Genomic DNA, 16412 nt, shown 5'->3' on the forward strand with positions numbered 1-16412 from the left:
TCTACCCACATCTAGTTGGGTTCAGAAAAAGAATAATCATGCCATTCATTGTAAGACCAGACATTCCAGACAGGCAGTAGTTGGGCCATATTAAAAGCTGTCTGAAGTACCTTTGAGTACTTTCAAGAGGTGACATTTATAACTCCAGCTTCATAGACAGGCCAACCCCAAGTTCTGGTTCATTCTACATTTGGCAAACAAGTAGCTCCTCAACATGTCTTTGTTGTAGCTTCCTGGGGGCTGAACTTCTTTATCTATCCCCTGGAAGTGGATTTCTCTGGGGTTTTTTTTAAATACACGAGTCATTGGCATTATCATATGAAAACATAGCTTGATAGTAAGAACTAAATGTAAAAGAAGATTGATTTTCCCCCTTCATCCATCCATCCATCATATTTATTAGTCACTTTAAATAGATGTTCAATATACTTTTTATGTTGCAGCTCTGCAGCTTCCACTAATCCACATATCAGCTACACAATAACAGCTTCTCGTTACATGGACTAGAAATTTGAATGCAGGTCTGTACCATTATGTGGAACTGGAAACCTGACATTCTATATATTACAATGACAAAATCTATAGTAATTTAATTTGTAATTTCTTATAAACCAGCTCTTCAGCTTAAACTACCCAGTATGGCTGCTAACACAGGACTGTCAGAATCATGTCTACAGCAGGGGAAGGGTAAAATTAAAGCACTAATGTTTCACATAGGTAAGATGTGCTCCTCAGTGCTTTTCTCCCACATCCCCAGACCACTTTTAGTATTGGAATTAAGCTGAACCTTGGGGACAGATTGTACGGGTAAGAGAAGTAGATAGAGAAAGGATTCAGCATGCCACCCTGCGTGAGGCTTTAAATCTCACTCCTCACTCCCCACTTTCATGGCTCCTGTTGCCATCAGGAACCATGTAATTTGGGTCTTGCTGCAACAGAGCACGTGTTTAGGATAAGGCAAAACAAGAACCACAACATTACACATTATCAACATGCAGTATGATTACTCAGAATCACAGTGCTATTTGGGATTTGATTAGCAGGGCAAACTGACTTGCACTTTTGTTCATCATGCTTCTCTTTGTATCCAAAGTGAAGGCTGCACATAATCACAGAAAGGGAAAGGGGAACTTTCTCTCTGAATGTGACGACAATGCACAGGGAAGTGCAATTCAATCATGCTCTCTGCTGCCTTGCTTGCATACTGTCACATCTGAAACAATTCTAGGCAGACAGACCACCACCAAAATGTATTGATTGGCTTGCAGCCTGCAAATAAATCCCACCATTTCCAGTAGAGCTTACTTCCAAACAAATGTGCTTAGAATAGCAGCAGTATATCAAACAATTTAAACGGTGACCAAATTTATCGTTGGGACTATAGAGGAATGAATCCAACTCAGTCAGAATTATGACAATCTGGTGCTGCAGTGAAAGAAAGTGAAATTTAATGCTTCACATGTGTTTGTAGGGAAGTAAATTGAGTATTTAAAACATTTCCTGTTGTATGTAGGGCTCAGCTAAAGGGAAACCTTAGTTTTTTATAGAATTGAAAGAATATAGTTTTTTCCAAGAATTTTCAGTTTTGTGACCTCTGTTTGCCTAGGATTACCAACCTGATTTGTGGAAGAAACATTGCCCTCACTCTAAATAGGCTTCCTTTGCCCTCACTGATGTCTGCAAATAGCCAAATCTGATTTGCTGCATTGTGCCTAGTAAAATCTCATAACAGGTTGATCCTGAATGGCTGGAATGACTTGTAGAGAAATGAAACAATGAAAAAATAATGGGTACTAAAGCAGTCCAAATCATGGGCTGAAGATGGCTGTGAACAGAAGCAAACAGCCATGAAAAAATGAAGGATTAAGAAGTGTGGGTGCCTCTTTAATCATTACTTTTTAGCTGGACAAAATAAGCCTAGAGTTTTAAGCCTACATTGGCTGAGTCTTACTGTCTAGTAATGAGTAATATTAACTTAACATTAAGTAAGAGGCATGTCCTAAGGACAAGTGAGTATAAAGCTCACCTGTATGTTTCTGAATTAGTACAGTCCTCTCTAATCCACCTCCCCCCCCCTGGTGCAAATACCTATAATCTGAGGTTATCCTATGAATTGACTTCAATGTAGCAATTTCCTTGACAATTTACTTATTGGACCATAAAGCGAGTGAATGTGTATTTTAAGTCAGAGATAGCAACATAACACTTATATACCTAGCACTTAGCATAAAATAAAATAGTCAACGATTACAGTAAAAGTGAAGGCTACTTACTTGACATTAGCACCCTATATAATAGGCAGCCTCAGCCTCTTGAGAATAACAGTTTGAACATAATTCCTGCCAGATATTTAAATAACAGGGGAGAGCATCAAGATAAGTTAAAACAATATTTATCATACATATATAGTGAATAATAAACACAAACTAGGAAACATAAACAGTCATTAGAATGGTTCCAATGTCCTATCAAGTTTAGATGAAAATAAACTGAAAAACATCTGTAAAGAACAGTTGCTTTTACATGCACTTCTGGAGCATGGCAGATTAGATATTTCTGAATTCTGGCATACAATAGGAAGCATGCTGGTTTTTTTAAATGGGTTCACACTTTACTGATGCTTTACAAATCTCTTACTTAAACAGAATGTGAATGAAGATAATCTTGGGCTTTTCAGATAAGCAAGGCTACTTTGCAATTTGAGCAGTATGAGTCCTTCTGGTAAATGTGGAACCAAGTAAATTTTAAGGCATCCAGCAATTGTTAACCACAGAAGATTAACCAACAGTCTTTTTTAGAAATCTGTGAAGATAAGATCTCTAATCCATTCTCTAGCACTGCAATCTTGTCGATGTATAAACACCATTAATAGTAAATCTTCTGTATAACCTTATAGTAGTAGTTTTGTACAGCTTTAAAACCACCCTTGTAGTTAAGCATAAGCAGTCGCCTCGTCTGCTTACCTTCTTACTACAAAAAGATAAGGAGGTGTTTCACATGATCCATGTGAAGCGCCAGATGGGGTTCAGTGTGGAGAGCGGACTTAACTGCCCAGATAAGCAGCTACTCCAGTTGGGCGCTCTCATGCCCGGCCAAAGCTCCACCGAGAGCTCCAGGGGTCAGGTGAAGGGGAGTGCTGCTGCGCAGCACCCCAAATCCCAGGAATTCACCGCATTACTGCACCGTGCCTTCCTGTGGTCCCCCCCTCCTCCCCACCCTGAGTGTGCCAGCAGTGGCTGCAAGTGTCACGCCCTCGATTTCAGATAGCAAGGAGAAAGGGGAAGCAGACAGCCTTTCAGCCAATGCAGGGTTGCCTAAGGGGCAGAGCCCGGCTGTCAGTTCCCAAAAGATGGCTGAGGAAGGTCCAGATGATGTTTCAGAGCAGGCACAGCAGTCTGAGGCAGCAGAGATAGCGATGGACAGACTAGAAGATAAGCTGTGCAGACAACTCCCACTGACTCCACAGCAAAGGCATGTCACAAGGCAAAGAGTACATCTGGAAACTATCAGGAGGAGTAAACACCTCTTGCAGAGGGCTGATAAGCCTTGAATCCCTGCCAGCTGAGAGCTATCAGCTTGGACTATAAAGCACATCAACAGCTTTCTGTTAGCCACTGGAAGACAACATTTGTCAACCCTTGTGTTGACAGCTTTCTGCCCAAGCCTGATATAGAGAACTATTCCAAGCTGTGTTTCGTTTCCGCAGCCCACTTTGTACTGTGGACTATTTTCCTGGACTTCCCTTCTGGGTGGCCAGATTGCTGAAAACAAGCACCTGTGGCTGACACATGATCCACAGAGCAAGGTTAACAGAGGGCTTGCTCCGTTAACCACATTTAAGAGAAGGGGTTATTATGCAGGCTCGCTGCCAGAGAACCACCAGGCTCTCTCGTGAGCCCGGTGGTTCCCACAATTGATCAAAACCGGGTTGGGCTCAGTTAGCCCGGTTTTGATCAATCATGAGAATAGCTTCAAGGCATATTTTCCTAGGCCTCCCTTTGGGGAACCTTAGTGTCACACTGACATCTGAGAGGTAGCTCTTTCAACAAGATGGCAAAAAGGTTAGAAGATGAACAGAAGAACCTAACAGGGTTTGCTGAGTAAGGTGAATAGGTAATCACTCCCTGAAAAATCTATATGCAAGGTTGGTTAAATTTGTTTCCTAGTTTAGTTTAGTTTTAATTTAGTTTTTAAATTTGTATCCTGTCTTTTGGCCAATTAGTGTAGCCTCACACAACCCTATTAGGTAGGTTATGTCAGTCCATTCAAGATGAACACTGAAACTTTGGAGCAAGGCAATGCAGTTGTTAATGCTGCATTGTGGAATGGTTCGGGACTGCTTCTTGTAATACATGGAGGCTATTCCCATGACCAGCCAAAACCAGGCTAAGGGAGCCCAGTGTGGGAGTCCAGTGCGGCTCCCGGCAGCCAGCCCCTAAAAAGGCCCCTCCCCTTAAACGAGGTTAGCAGAGCGAACGCTCCACAAACACAGTTTTTAAAATTGTGAGTCTCCATGGCACGGCTCCTGGCTCCGCACCACAGCAACTCACGAGGAGACTCCCGACCAGGAGATTACAACATGCTTCCCGCAAGCTTCCAGGAGCCGGGCGGCCCCTGGTCTCTGCCACCCCAAGTGACTCCATGTTGGAGCCAGTAATCATGTAGGTGGCTGATCCGGCCGCCCAGGGCAAGTTCCCTGCTCATGTGTGGGGAGAGCAGGTCAAGGGCCAAAGGTCAGAGTTCAAGGTAAGGAAGTCAGCAACATGTGGAATTGTTTATTTAGTGGGAATCATCATTCCATTTCCTGTCATCCATAAAGCCCCCTCACATTATGAAGTGCATAGCTACACATTCAATCAACATTAACACCAACCTGCACAAATCTTTTTCACCCAGAGCTAAGAGCAAGGCTACAACTTCCACTTAAAAGTAGCAGAGCTCTGCCCCTCCCTACAGGCAATAGAACTTCATTATACTCAACATATTTTTTCCCCAACTCAGAAGGGTTTTAATGAGTCTGTTAAAAAGATCCAGAGTGGATTTTAAAAATGGGAGAGGTTGCTCTGTATCAGTGCTCAATACATTCTTAATTGAAGATAATGCAAAAAAAAAAAAAGTGCACAAAGATGTACATTAGATTTGAGATTTCCATCACTTACAAGATGAAGAATAATGAAGGATCATCAAGTAGTTTTTTCCTTGGCCTTTAATTAAGGCAGTGATCTTCACTATTTTTCAAGTGGGGGGGTACTTTGGTTTAAAAAAAAACACCCTTCAAAGTGAGAGCCATTCCCCATTGTGCTAACTTCTACAAAGTCTGTGCTGGGAGGACCCTTTAAGGGAGACTGAGTCCTCTCTTAAGAGCTCTGTGAGGAAAGCTCTGGGAAGGGCTACACTTTCCAGCACTCCCTACAAACCTTCCAAGATGACGTAGGAGCTCAAGAGTTCTCACTGTCCCTTTAAATGAGTTTTACCAGTGCTGGGCAAAAAACAGTTCCTGGTGGTAATAGTTGCCTCTTCATGATACCAGGGGGATTGTGCATAATGTTCAGCTTCTACCGAAGCTTTGCACAGGCCCATAAACAATAAGTGAACTGCACTTACGATAAATGAGAGCCAGTGCTGACTTCTTGGCTTTACAATGAAGAACACTGAATTAAGGGATTTAAGATATTTGTCACCTATATACCACCACTTTCTCATCTCACCCTATTATGAAGAAATACAGCACCTGTTACCAGGTTTGCTCTGAAGCATGGTAGTAACCACCCTTCATTATTATGCTTTGGCTTAATGTGGGGAATTTAACTCAATTTAGTGCAAAGGTGCCTACAGTCAGCTTATAAATTAAGGTACCAGGAAAGGTGATCATGGATAGGATACATCTGTGTATAGTACTCAGAGGGGCACAACAGTACAGACACGTTTCTTGAAAGTAAGCTTGTGTTTGATTGAGGAGCAAAGATTTACAGTCAAGGCGATGGTTAGCACCTTAGCAAAGTTGCTAGTAATGATCATCCCTTAAGGGATTGATGCATTGAGAATAGCACTGCATGGTCTCCAATACACATTTACAGGTTAGGTGGAGCAAGCACTACCTGCTTAGCCACTTTGCCTTGGGCTGGAGCAATGAGATGGAAGATTTGCCTGGTAAGGGGAATCTCCATGCAGCAAAGTTCTTGGTTTGCAAGGAATTGAGGGGCCCAAAGACAGTGATATAATATATTGATTTCAGCTTAGAGATTCTCAGATTTGGGAATTCCTTGAGAAAGTGCTTTTCTCTCTAGGTTTCCAGTGGGGTGGATGGTCGGGTTAGCAAGACTTGGGCACCCTCAATCCTTGCAAGGCACATCCAAATGGGGGTTAGTGGGCAAGGCTAACTGAAAGCTGAAGGCTGCATAGATGTTGAACTACAGTCTACCACAAATGCTGAATGAAGAGCTAAACCTAAGGAGATTTTTTAATGTCTTCTTGGTTGTCTGGGCTGAGTGCATTCTACATTCTGGAATTCTGATCTGATCTGAACTTATTGGTGTTTTGTTTTGTTTTGTTTTTGTTTTTGTTTTTGTTTTTGCAGGGAGGAGATCTAAAGGTGTCCCCTCAGACATTCCTCTTAAAACAAAACACAATCAAGTGAGTCATGCTGTCTCCATTCCCCCTCCAGGAAGATGATCTGGAGAGGGAATGGAGACAGTGAGGCTGTTCTCACAATTGCTCGAAAGTGGGCTAAGGGAGCCCAGCCCACTTCTGAGTGGTTATGAGAACCATTGGGCTTGTGGGTGAGCCTGGTGGTTCAGCGGCGGCTAGACTGCCTCAGTACCCATCCCCTAAAATGAAGTGACACAGAGTGAGCACTCTGCTAACCCCATTTCTGTGACCATGAGTCACCACAGCACGGCTCCATACCATGGCAACTCACAAGGAGACCCCCTACTGGGAGGCTAAAACAAGCCTCACAGTGTTGGGAGTCTCCCCAGAATGCCCAGTTCACTTACATGGGGCACTCTGGGACTTCTGGGGGCCAGGCAGCCCCCAATCCCTGCAGCCCCAACCAGCTCCATGATGGAGCCTGTAATCCTGTGGGCAGCCAATATGGCTAGCCTCGATTGTCTGTGGGGACAGCAGGCTTGATCCACCCTCCCCACAGAACCCTATTAGGCTCCACACAGAGATTGTGTGTAGAGCTTCAATGAGGTCATTCACACAATCAAAAACTGTGTTTTACTCGGGTTTGGGAGCTCTGTGTGCTCCCAGTTTTTGGTATTGTGGAAGCAAGGTTAGAGGAAAACCTGGGTAGAAGTGATTGAGGAAAAACTACCCAGGTTTTCCTCCTACCTTGCTTCCTCTGCTTGTTACAAGCGGGAAATTGCATTACAGTGCTCCAAAACTTTATCTATTCTGGCACTCTGTGCATGCTCCAGGGCTATGACTATCAGAGTACTCTTAGTCTTTTTGTGATTGCACTACTGCTCTGGGGGAACTCAAGACAAAACTTGGCCATAATGACTTTTTGAAGCTCTCCTTACAATCAGTGAGGAAAGCTGCCAGGACTAACTGCAGGGAAGGACAGTTAACCATACTTTCCTCACAGATGATCGGGGGGGGGGGGATCTCTGTGCAGGCAGATCAGCAGTGCAGATGAGTGGTGGGTCTCCTGTCATCCACCCACACCTTACCTGGCAGCTTTGGGGGTCGGGTAAAGGGAATCATCGCCATGTGGTTCCCCACCCCTGGAGCCCCAGGAATGCACCATGCGAGGTGCAGTGCATCCCTGGGGTCCCCCCCCCTCCCTGAGTGTATGTGCCGTGGCTGCAAGCAGCCACAGCAGCCACAAGACCAAAAAAACAGGGTTAATGGAGCACTTCTTCATTAACCTCATTTAAGAGGGAGGGCATTTAGGTGGGCTTGACACCTGGAGCTGCATGACTCCCATTGCTGCACACGAGCAGCCATAAGCGGGCTGGGCTCCCTTAGTCATAAGAATCGCCTCTTTTTGTTTCCTTGAATCAGAGAAATGCACTTGGGCAGAGGCTTCCTCATTGCTAGAAACAGTGATATTATCATAGCCGACAGCCAAGATTTAGTCTGGGGGTGCACTGGGATGCAATGGAATAGGTGGGCATGAAAACATTCCCCCACCTTTGGAAACTCCATCCATCCATCCCCAGAATTTGACTCAAGAAAGTTGGATCTTTTTCTCTCTCAACATGATTGGCAGAGAAAAGGCCAAAAGTACAAGCCACCCATGAAAACTGCATCAGCTATTCATTTCATGATTCTTTGCTGATATAAAAAGAACTGATACCAAGATATTTCATTCTACTTTCCTCACTTTACTTCTTGTAAAAGGAAATATGCAAAATATTACTAAACCAAGTATACTTTCAGCCATGCAGCTTACATTTCAAACTTTGAACTCCTTTCATGCTACTTGTCTTAATGTCGTATTACTGCTCATGTAAAAGAGAAAGAATGGTTTGTAAGGTTAATGAACATTCTGGCCAACTTGTTGCATTAGAAACTTGACTTACAGTACTGTTAAAATACTGAGAATGGAAATAAATAGTGAGGAGGGGAAAATAAATAAAAGTGTATGTGCATTTTGCCAACTGATTTAGCTACAGATGCAGCACTTAGCAATTTCCTCTCCCAGTTTCATCTCATGCTAACAAATAGGCCTGTGCACAAATGCAAATATCAAATTGAATCTAATGTGACACAAAAAATGCCAGATTCAGGTCTTTAGACCCTTTCAATATATCAGATTTTCATAGTAAGATTTTCTGGAGAGGAGAGCTGGTCTTGTTGTAGCAAGCATGACTTGTCCCTATAGCTAAGCAGGGTCTGCCCTGGTTGCATATGAATGGGAGACTTGATGTGTGAGCACTGCAAGATATTCCCCTCAGGGGATGAAGCCGCTCTGGGAAGAGCAGAAGGTTTCAAGTTCCCTCCCTGGCTTCTCCAAGATAGGGCTGAGAGAGATTCCTGCCTGAAACCTTGGAGAAGCCGCTGCCAGTCTGTGAAGATAATACTGAGCTAGATAGACCGATGGTCTGACTCAGTATATGGCAGCTTCCTATGTTCCTATGACTGGAAATCCAATATTTAACCAGGTCGGGAGTGGGCTTGGGAACATTTTGTCTCCAAGCTGGTGGCAGACACAGATTGTAAGTACTGCACTACCAAAAACAGCGTTTGTGGGGACCAAATTTATCTCCCAGCAAGCATCCAAGTTAGGAGTGTGCACAGACCATTTTATATGTTTCAGTCCAAACTCAAACAGAATTCAAACTGGGCCATGTGTTCATGAACTGGTTCAGTGGAACTGCCTGACTGGGCCAGTTGGTTTGATGAAACAACATGAACTGGATCAAAGTGGTTCGCTCATAGACTTTAAGACCTGGGGGCTATTCTGACGATCGACAAAAATCGGGCTAGGAGAGCCTATCCCGATCTTTGCTGATCGTAAGAACCACCAGGCTCGGCTGCAAGCTGGGTGGTTCTCAAGCGGTTAAATTGCTCAAGTACGCCTCCCCTTAGCCCGGGTTTGGGGAGTGAGCACTCCGCAAACCCAGACTCTTTGATCGTGAGTAGCTTCAGTGTGGCTCTGCGCTGCGGCTACTCATGAGGAGACCCCGAGAGGGGAGGTGAAAAGCCACCTCCCAGCTCCAGGGGTCTCGCCAGCATGCCCTACGTGCTCGCACAGGGCATGCTGGAGCTTGCAGGGGCCGATTGGCTCCTGCCTCTGCCTTGGACCCATAGGTTGTCACATGGATGATTCTGTACCAAGGTAACTAAAATCTGAGAGCATAGAATTGTTCCTGAAGTACCAATAGTAGGTATTGCGGGTGAACCTTTACTAGGTAGCTGATAACTTGAGATAGGGAACTTCAGCTAGAGGGCCAAGAGTTGCAATCCTGTTGGATTGATTCAATGACTGAAGGGTGGCACAGTGAAATGTATATGACAATATTTGCTATCTAATCAGTGAAGAAACCTGCACCATATCCTGAGTGCTAAAATAGTAGATGGTAGATTTTAACACCAAAAATAAAATTGCCTGTCTTAAAAAAAACAACCCATTACCATAAAGCATCACTGAACTGAACTGTGCTTATGTCATCATCACAAAGTAATTTCGGTGACAGTCAGTAGGCTCCTCTGACCCTGTACTTGGCAAGACTGGATTTTTAAGCCCCAAATAATTAGCCATTAAAGAGTACTTTAGAAGACTTGCCCTCCTAATGAAAGAAATTATGAACTGGCTTTGCATTGAAATGACAAGAAAATGTTGAACTGAAATAGCAAGACAAAGAATGTTGTTACTGATAACATATGATTCACCCAGTAGCATCAACCAATAATGGTAACAAATATTTATTCTTTGCAAGAGGAACGACTCCTAATTATAACAACTACAACACAGCTTGTTTATTCAAGACTGTTGAATCTATGATCTTTGAATGCAAAGACACTAATTTTGACTTTGTTCTCTTATAAATGACAATCCGGTTCAATATGTTTGGAAATGTGGGCTATTTTGTTTCTTTGAAAACACAACCAAGTATTCCCATAATCAATCTGTTACAATCTCAAAGAATCAACAATTCAGCACATGAACTTGTCACAATCTCGCGGTCACGGCAACTATAATACATCACTTGAGTGATGCCTATGATGTTTGTGGGCTGGAAGGAAATAGGTTTTTGTATTGAAGGATGTGTTCAAATATAGAATGATATACTTTTCACCTTGGAGAACAAAGGAAGGGCAGAATACTTTATATATTACTCTTTTTGTTTTGTTGTTGTGTATGGAAACTTTATTTAACCTTTGCATTTCAATTTTAGAATCCATTTGCATTAGCCAAGACTTTACTGCTTATCTCTTTTCAATCAATAGAAAATCAAGCGGCATAATTGTAGGGCATTAGAAAATCAACAAGCTCAACAGAAATGAGCTAAGTGATGTGAATTTGTAGCAGCAACTACATATTTCCCGCCTTTCAGAGACAAGAAGGAAAATTGTAACCTTGTTAATTGAACAAAATATTTTGTGTGCAGTTGTGGTCCATTGTGTTAAAAGGCAGCCAATAGTATTTGGTGCTAAACATCTTGTTTGTCACTGTTTGCTTTCAGCTCATTCAGACCATCAGTGCAACAGACAAAGATGATCCCATGGAAAACCATCATTTCTCCTTCTCATTAGCTGATGAGGCCACAAACAACTCCAGTTTTGAAGTCAGGGATAATCTAGGTTGGTGTCAGCTTGTCATATGTACCACTTTTGAACTGTTCTTTCAAAGGTGCGGGACTAGTGAGCATCACTAACTTAATTGTTTGTTTGTTATTTCATCCTTGGTAAACTTGTCTGTATGAAGCTTCACGTCAGAGTGCAAAATCTGAGAGCAACTGTGCTTCAGTGGCTAAGTGTTGAGTTTAGATGTGGGAATTCCTCATTCAAATCTGTGGTCAGCTATGAAGCTACTGAATATTTCTAGGAAGTAAAGATCTCTCGCTACATCACAGTGTTGTTTCAAGACTAACCTGTCACCTATGAGCTTCTTATACTATCCTGTCATTTCTGTAACTATAACCAAGAAATGCAGACTACAAGAATGCCATAAATATGTAATCCTGGTATTTAGAATTTGGAGTTGTCGTTATCATCACCATCACCATTATTATCCCTTGGCAGCTGCCCCAAACAACTCGCACACCCATCTCCATTCTGTATGCAGAGCTGTCTTGATACTGTAGTGAATGTGGAAGTCAGTGCTTTTTGGGCATTCCATATGCGGATTGGAATAGTTTGGATTAATTCCTCTTTTAAAATGTCTACTTCTTTGATATTGATACTAGGGATGTGCATGGAACTGGTGGGGGCAGTTCGAAGGCAGGGGGATAAATTTAAGGGTGGTGGAGGGTGTACTTACTTCCCCACCTCCGCATTCCCCCCACTGGCACTTGTTTAAAAACCAGTCCGGCAGGGTGGCAGCATACTGGAAGTGACTGGAAGAGGTAGATATAATGGTCCTTCCTCTCTCATAATATGAGAACTAGAACTGGCCCTATGAGGCAGATAGAATGGTTCTTCCTCTCTCAATAATACTAGAATACCAGGTATTAATATTAGAATAATACATCTCTCATAATACTAGAATTCTCTCTCTCATAATATAATGGGCCTTCCTCTCATAATACTAGAATACCCAATGTACAGAATACAAAGTCAGTCTGCCACCTTTACTTCCCTTTGGGAGCTAGCTGGGATAATCAGCAGTGGCGCAGCCAGGAGAGGATGGCACCCACGACAGGAAAAAACCAGGGGAATTTTTCCCTCCTCTTCTCATCTGATGTCACTCTGACTACTGCTGTTTAGCATGCCAGAGGAAAGTTGACATGGCCCTTGGGACTTGGGGACTTTTCAAGGGCTACTGCAATATAAATACTTTGCAGGAGCCCTTGGAAAGACTCCAGATTCTTTGCTATGGTGCATCCCAGAGCAGAGTATAAGAGCAATAATGAGAAGAAGAAGAAAGCTTCTTGTTTCCTATGTGGCAGCACAATCACTTTTTCATGGCATTGGGAAAAGACATACACACACCCCACTGCAATCCCAATGGCTCTTGCTGATTCTTCTGCTGCCCTGTTGGAACATAGGAACATAGGAAGCTGCCATATACTGAGTCAGACCATAGGTCCATCTTGCTCAGTATTGTCTACACAGTCTGGCAGCGGCTTCTCCAAGGTTGCAGGCAGGAATCTCTCTCAGCCCTATCTTGGAGAAGCCAGGGAAGGAACTTGGAGCCTAGATGCTCTTCCCAGAGCAGCTCCATCCCATAAGGGGAATATCTTACAGTGCTCACACTTCTAGTCTCCCTTTCATATGCAACCAGGGTGGATCCTGCTTAGCTTAAGGGGACAAGTCATGCTTGCTACCACAAGACTAGCTCTCTACCATATAAAAATCTTGTCCTATCTTGGAGAAGCCTAGGAGGGAAATTGGAACCTTCTGCTCTTCCCAGAGCAGCTCCATCCCCTGAGGGGAATATCTTACAGTGCTCACACATCGTCTCCCGTTCATATGCAACCAGGGCAGACCCTGCTTAGCAAAGGGGACAAGTCATTCTTGCTACCACAAGACCAGCTCTCCTCTCCTGAGACTGGTAAATAAATGATGGGGGGCTGAGGATGAGACTAGTGGTGTGGAGAACCTCTCTGACAATTATCTGAGTATTTCCTAATTTTTTTAGATCATTTCTAGGCTGGTCCAAGAACTTGGATCATTTCTAGACTGGTCCAAGGTGAGCTCTGATGAGTTTTGCGATTTCTAGTTCAGAATACACAAAAGAAAACACTGTTCATACAATGCACAAAAACAGTTTATGAAAGCCATAGCCACAAGATGTGGTTATGGTTACTTGTTTAGGAGTCTTTAAACATAGATACATTCATGGTTTACCAATAGCTGTTAATCACAGTGACTATGCAGGACCTCCAATCAATCAATCAATCAATTTATTTCAGTCATTGACCAAAAACATTACATTACACAATATCCAATCGCAGTTTACATAAAATGTGACAAAACTTGGCCACTACATTTGTATACTTATAATTAAAATTTGCTAATAAAAAGACTAAATAAAATACATCTGAATGTCCTGGAAACCTCTCAAGCAAAGGAGCAATAAGATTTAAATGCTTATCCTTGTAAAGTGTGCAATGTAGGATAACATGCTCAATAGATTCAATAACACCCATTCCACAAGGGCAAAGGCGAGATGTATATGGCACTCCTCTAAACCTCCAAAAGTACTGCTGATGGTAGCACATTTAAACGCGCTAAAGACAAGGCCTGCCTAAACTTTGGGAGAGTGATGATAATCAAATAAGTAGCCGGTTTACTACTGAAAAACTGATCTCCTAAGCACGAGCCTTTCAGAATTTTAGCAACTTCAGACTGTAAATCAATGTCAGAAATATGTTGCTTGATAACTTTTCCTGCAGTATCATGCCCCAAACTGATAAGGGTGTCAAGTGAAAGCCTGTAAAATTGGGATTTTGTTTTGACAAGGTGTTTCCAAGTGGAATCAAAAGGGTCAGTTAATACCAAATAGGCAAATCCGGGTTGAAGAAAGTTTTAACCAGTTTTAACCAGAATGCAAAAATGCACTTCCAATATTTTGCTTCCATCAAGCCAAATCCCACCTGATAACATTAGGGACACATCTAGGAAGCTGTAATATAGTCCTAATGAATTTTGTTTGGACAGCTTCCAGAGATACAAAATTATTATAAGGGCCAAGCTGAGCTCCATATAATAATTGAGGATAAACCCTGGCAGTAAACAATTTAATAGCGGCCGGGATGTATAGTGCTCCTTTTGTAAAATAGAATGATCTGATCGCATATGCTGAGGCTTGAGCATTCTGCACTTTGTACATTAAGTGAGCCTGCCGATTGCCCGTATGATGAAAGACCACACCAAGATACTTATATAACCTCCATATTTCAATTAGTATAGCGATAGATACTAAGATGTGTAAGGACGAATGCCAGGACTGGCCAGTTGCCTTCATGCCTCAGTTGTAGGCTTCATGGAGACAACCTGCTAGACATGATTGAAAACAGGATAAAATACTGTCTACAACTTTCAGAAGGACATTTCTTCAATGTGTAGGTAAAACATTCCTGGTAGATTCTTGTTTCATCAGTACTTTCACAGTTCTGCAGTGACAGTACTCGGATTTTTTTTTAAACTCACAACAGAATCTCAAAAGCCCATTTTATCTCTTAATAATTGCTTTCTAAATATGGCACATTGTAGGAGTGATATCTTTCTCATTATCTCTTAAACTACCAAATGCTGGTAATTTTAGAAAAGGGGAAAGAGATCAGGCTTTTAAATGAAATAAAGATTTAATATTAATAAAAGCATGTACTTTTATTTAGTTGTCCTAAAACAAAGTTATAGACAAAAGCATAGTTCACGATTATTTAACTTTGTTTCCTGTTCTACATTACACTGTTTTCATCAATATACCAATGACATCATATGAATGACTTCTCTGTGCTGCAGTATTATGCAGCATTCATATTGATCCCAGAGGCTGAGAAAGAATCGTATAGGGGGACACGAATCGAAACTAATCTGAAGGGAAAACCGAAGTTCAACAGCTGATGAAATTGCAGGAAAGAAGACTACTTAAAGGCAGCCTTCTGAGACTTAGAAGAAGAGCTATTTCAGATTCAACTAAAGTATACATTGCTCATATTGACTTTGCTAATTATTTGAATGTTCTGGCTAGGTGAATAAATCAATACAGCTAACTTTTGGAAAGTTCACTGTATCTGAATAAGAAATTACTTGGTTCAGACTTCAGACTCAGATGGTTGGGCCCATAATAATAAGTGGCCTTAAGCCACAGTCTCACCCACCCTTACAAAATATGAAAATAATATAGAGCTCTAACTCTAACTATTGTGTAATAATCAACCTATTTTGATTTGCTTTGGTCATGATCCAGAAAGTCCATAATATATGTGCAAGAAACATTGTTTTGTTAGCCCTTCCTGTTCATTGGTTGAAGATCGATTTGTTACTATACACATTCAGTGTCCCCCCTCCACCATGTTGGTCCTAGAAGCATAGCTATAGTTGAACAAGGTGAGATAAATGTCTTGGGGCCCTAAGGGAGGGGACTCCCACTGTGTGGGGAGTGTGTGATATTATTTGCATAGCAGTGAAAGAAAAGGTGGGCCAAGAATGCTTTGTTCCCACAATACCACAGACAGCATCAATCTGGAACATTTTAAGCAAAAAAAAAAAGGTAAGCCAGTTAGCACCAATGGCTGACATTCCCCACAGTGCTCCAACAAAAGTAGGAGCCCTGCAGGAACGCAAAGGGGTTAGCACATCTTGCTTTTCCTGCAGTTCACATTCCTGCAAGTGAATAGTCCTTTAGGCAGGAGGAGAGAGCAGTAAAAAATACTCTGCTGCCTCCTCTGCTGCTTCTGGGCTGTGGAAGAAGGAAAACGTACTGCTAGTTTTCATCCCAGCAGGGCTTCTTCCATTGTCAGAGCACTGCAGGAAATGTCAAGCACTAAGTTTTGTGGCAGCTGCCATTTTATTTCTCAGCAGTGTCAGACCAATGCTACATTTGCTGCACGTGGGAAATAAAATGTTCTTCAGGATGCAGATAAAGAGTGAACCTCTATTGTCCATCTATTGCCCAATCAGGCAAGGTGTTTCCCAGAATGAAAACCAAATGGGTAATGAGTGCACAATTAATGAGTTCCCCAAACAAACCCCATTTGCATCTATTCATTACCTCTGAAAGGTTTTCACATTTGTTTCAGGATGGATGGGAAATGACTGAATAATCCCCATTTTTCAGTTTTATTTTC

General features: G+C 42.3%; 1 protein-coding gene across 2 annotated transcripts in view; it reads left to right on the forward strand.

The window, feature by feature from the left end:
• The window catches only part of LOC128324042 (cadherin-19-like), a 107714-nt gene that overhangs the window by 82737 nt on the left and 8565 nt on the right, over nt 1-16412 (forward strand). For both annotated transcript variants that reach the window (XM_053248146.1, XM_053248147.1), the window contains exon 10: nt 11139-11256. In XM_053248146.1, coding sequence (XP_053104121.1) covers nt 11139-11256 — 118 coding nt within the window. The remainder of the gene's footprint in view (nt 1-11138; nt 11257-16412) is intronic.

This window comes from Hemicordylus capensis, chromosome 4 (assembly GCF_027244095.1).
Source record: "Hemicordylus capensis ecotype Gifberg chromosome 4, rHemCap1.1.pri, whole genome shotgun sequence".
Lineage (NCBI taxonomy): Eukaryota > Metazoa > Chordata > Lepidosauria > Squamata > Cordylidae > Hemicordylus > Hemicordylus capensis.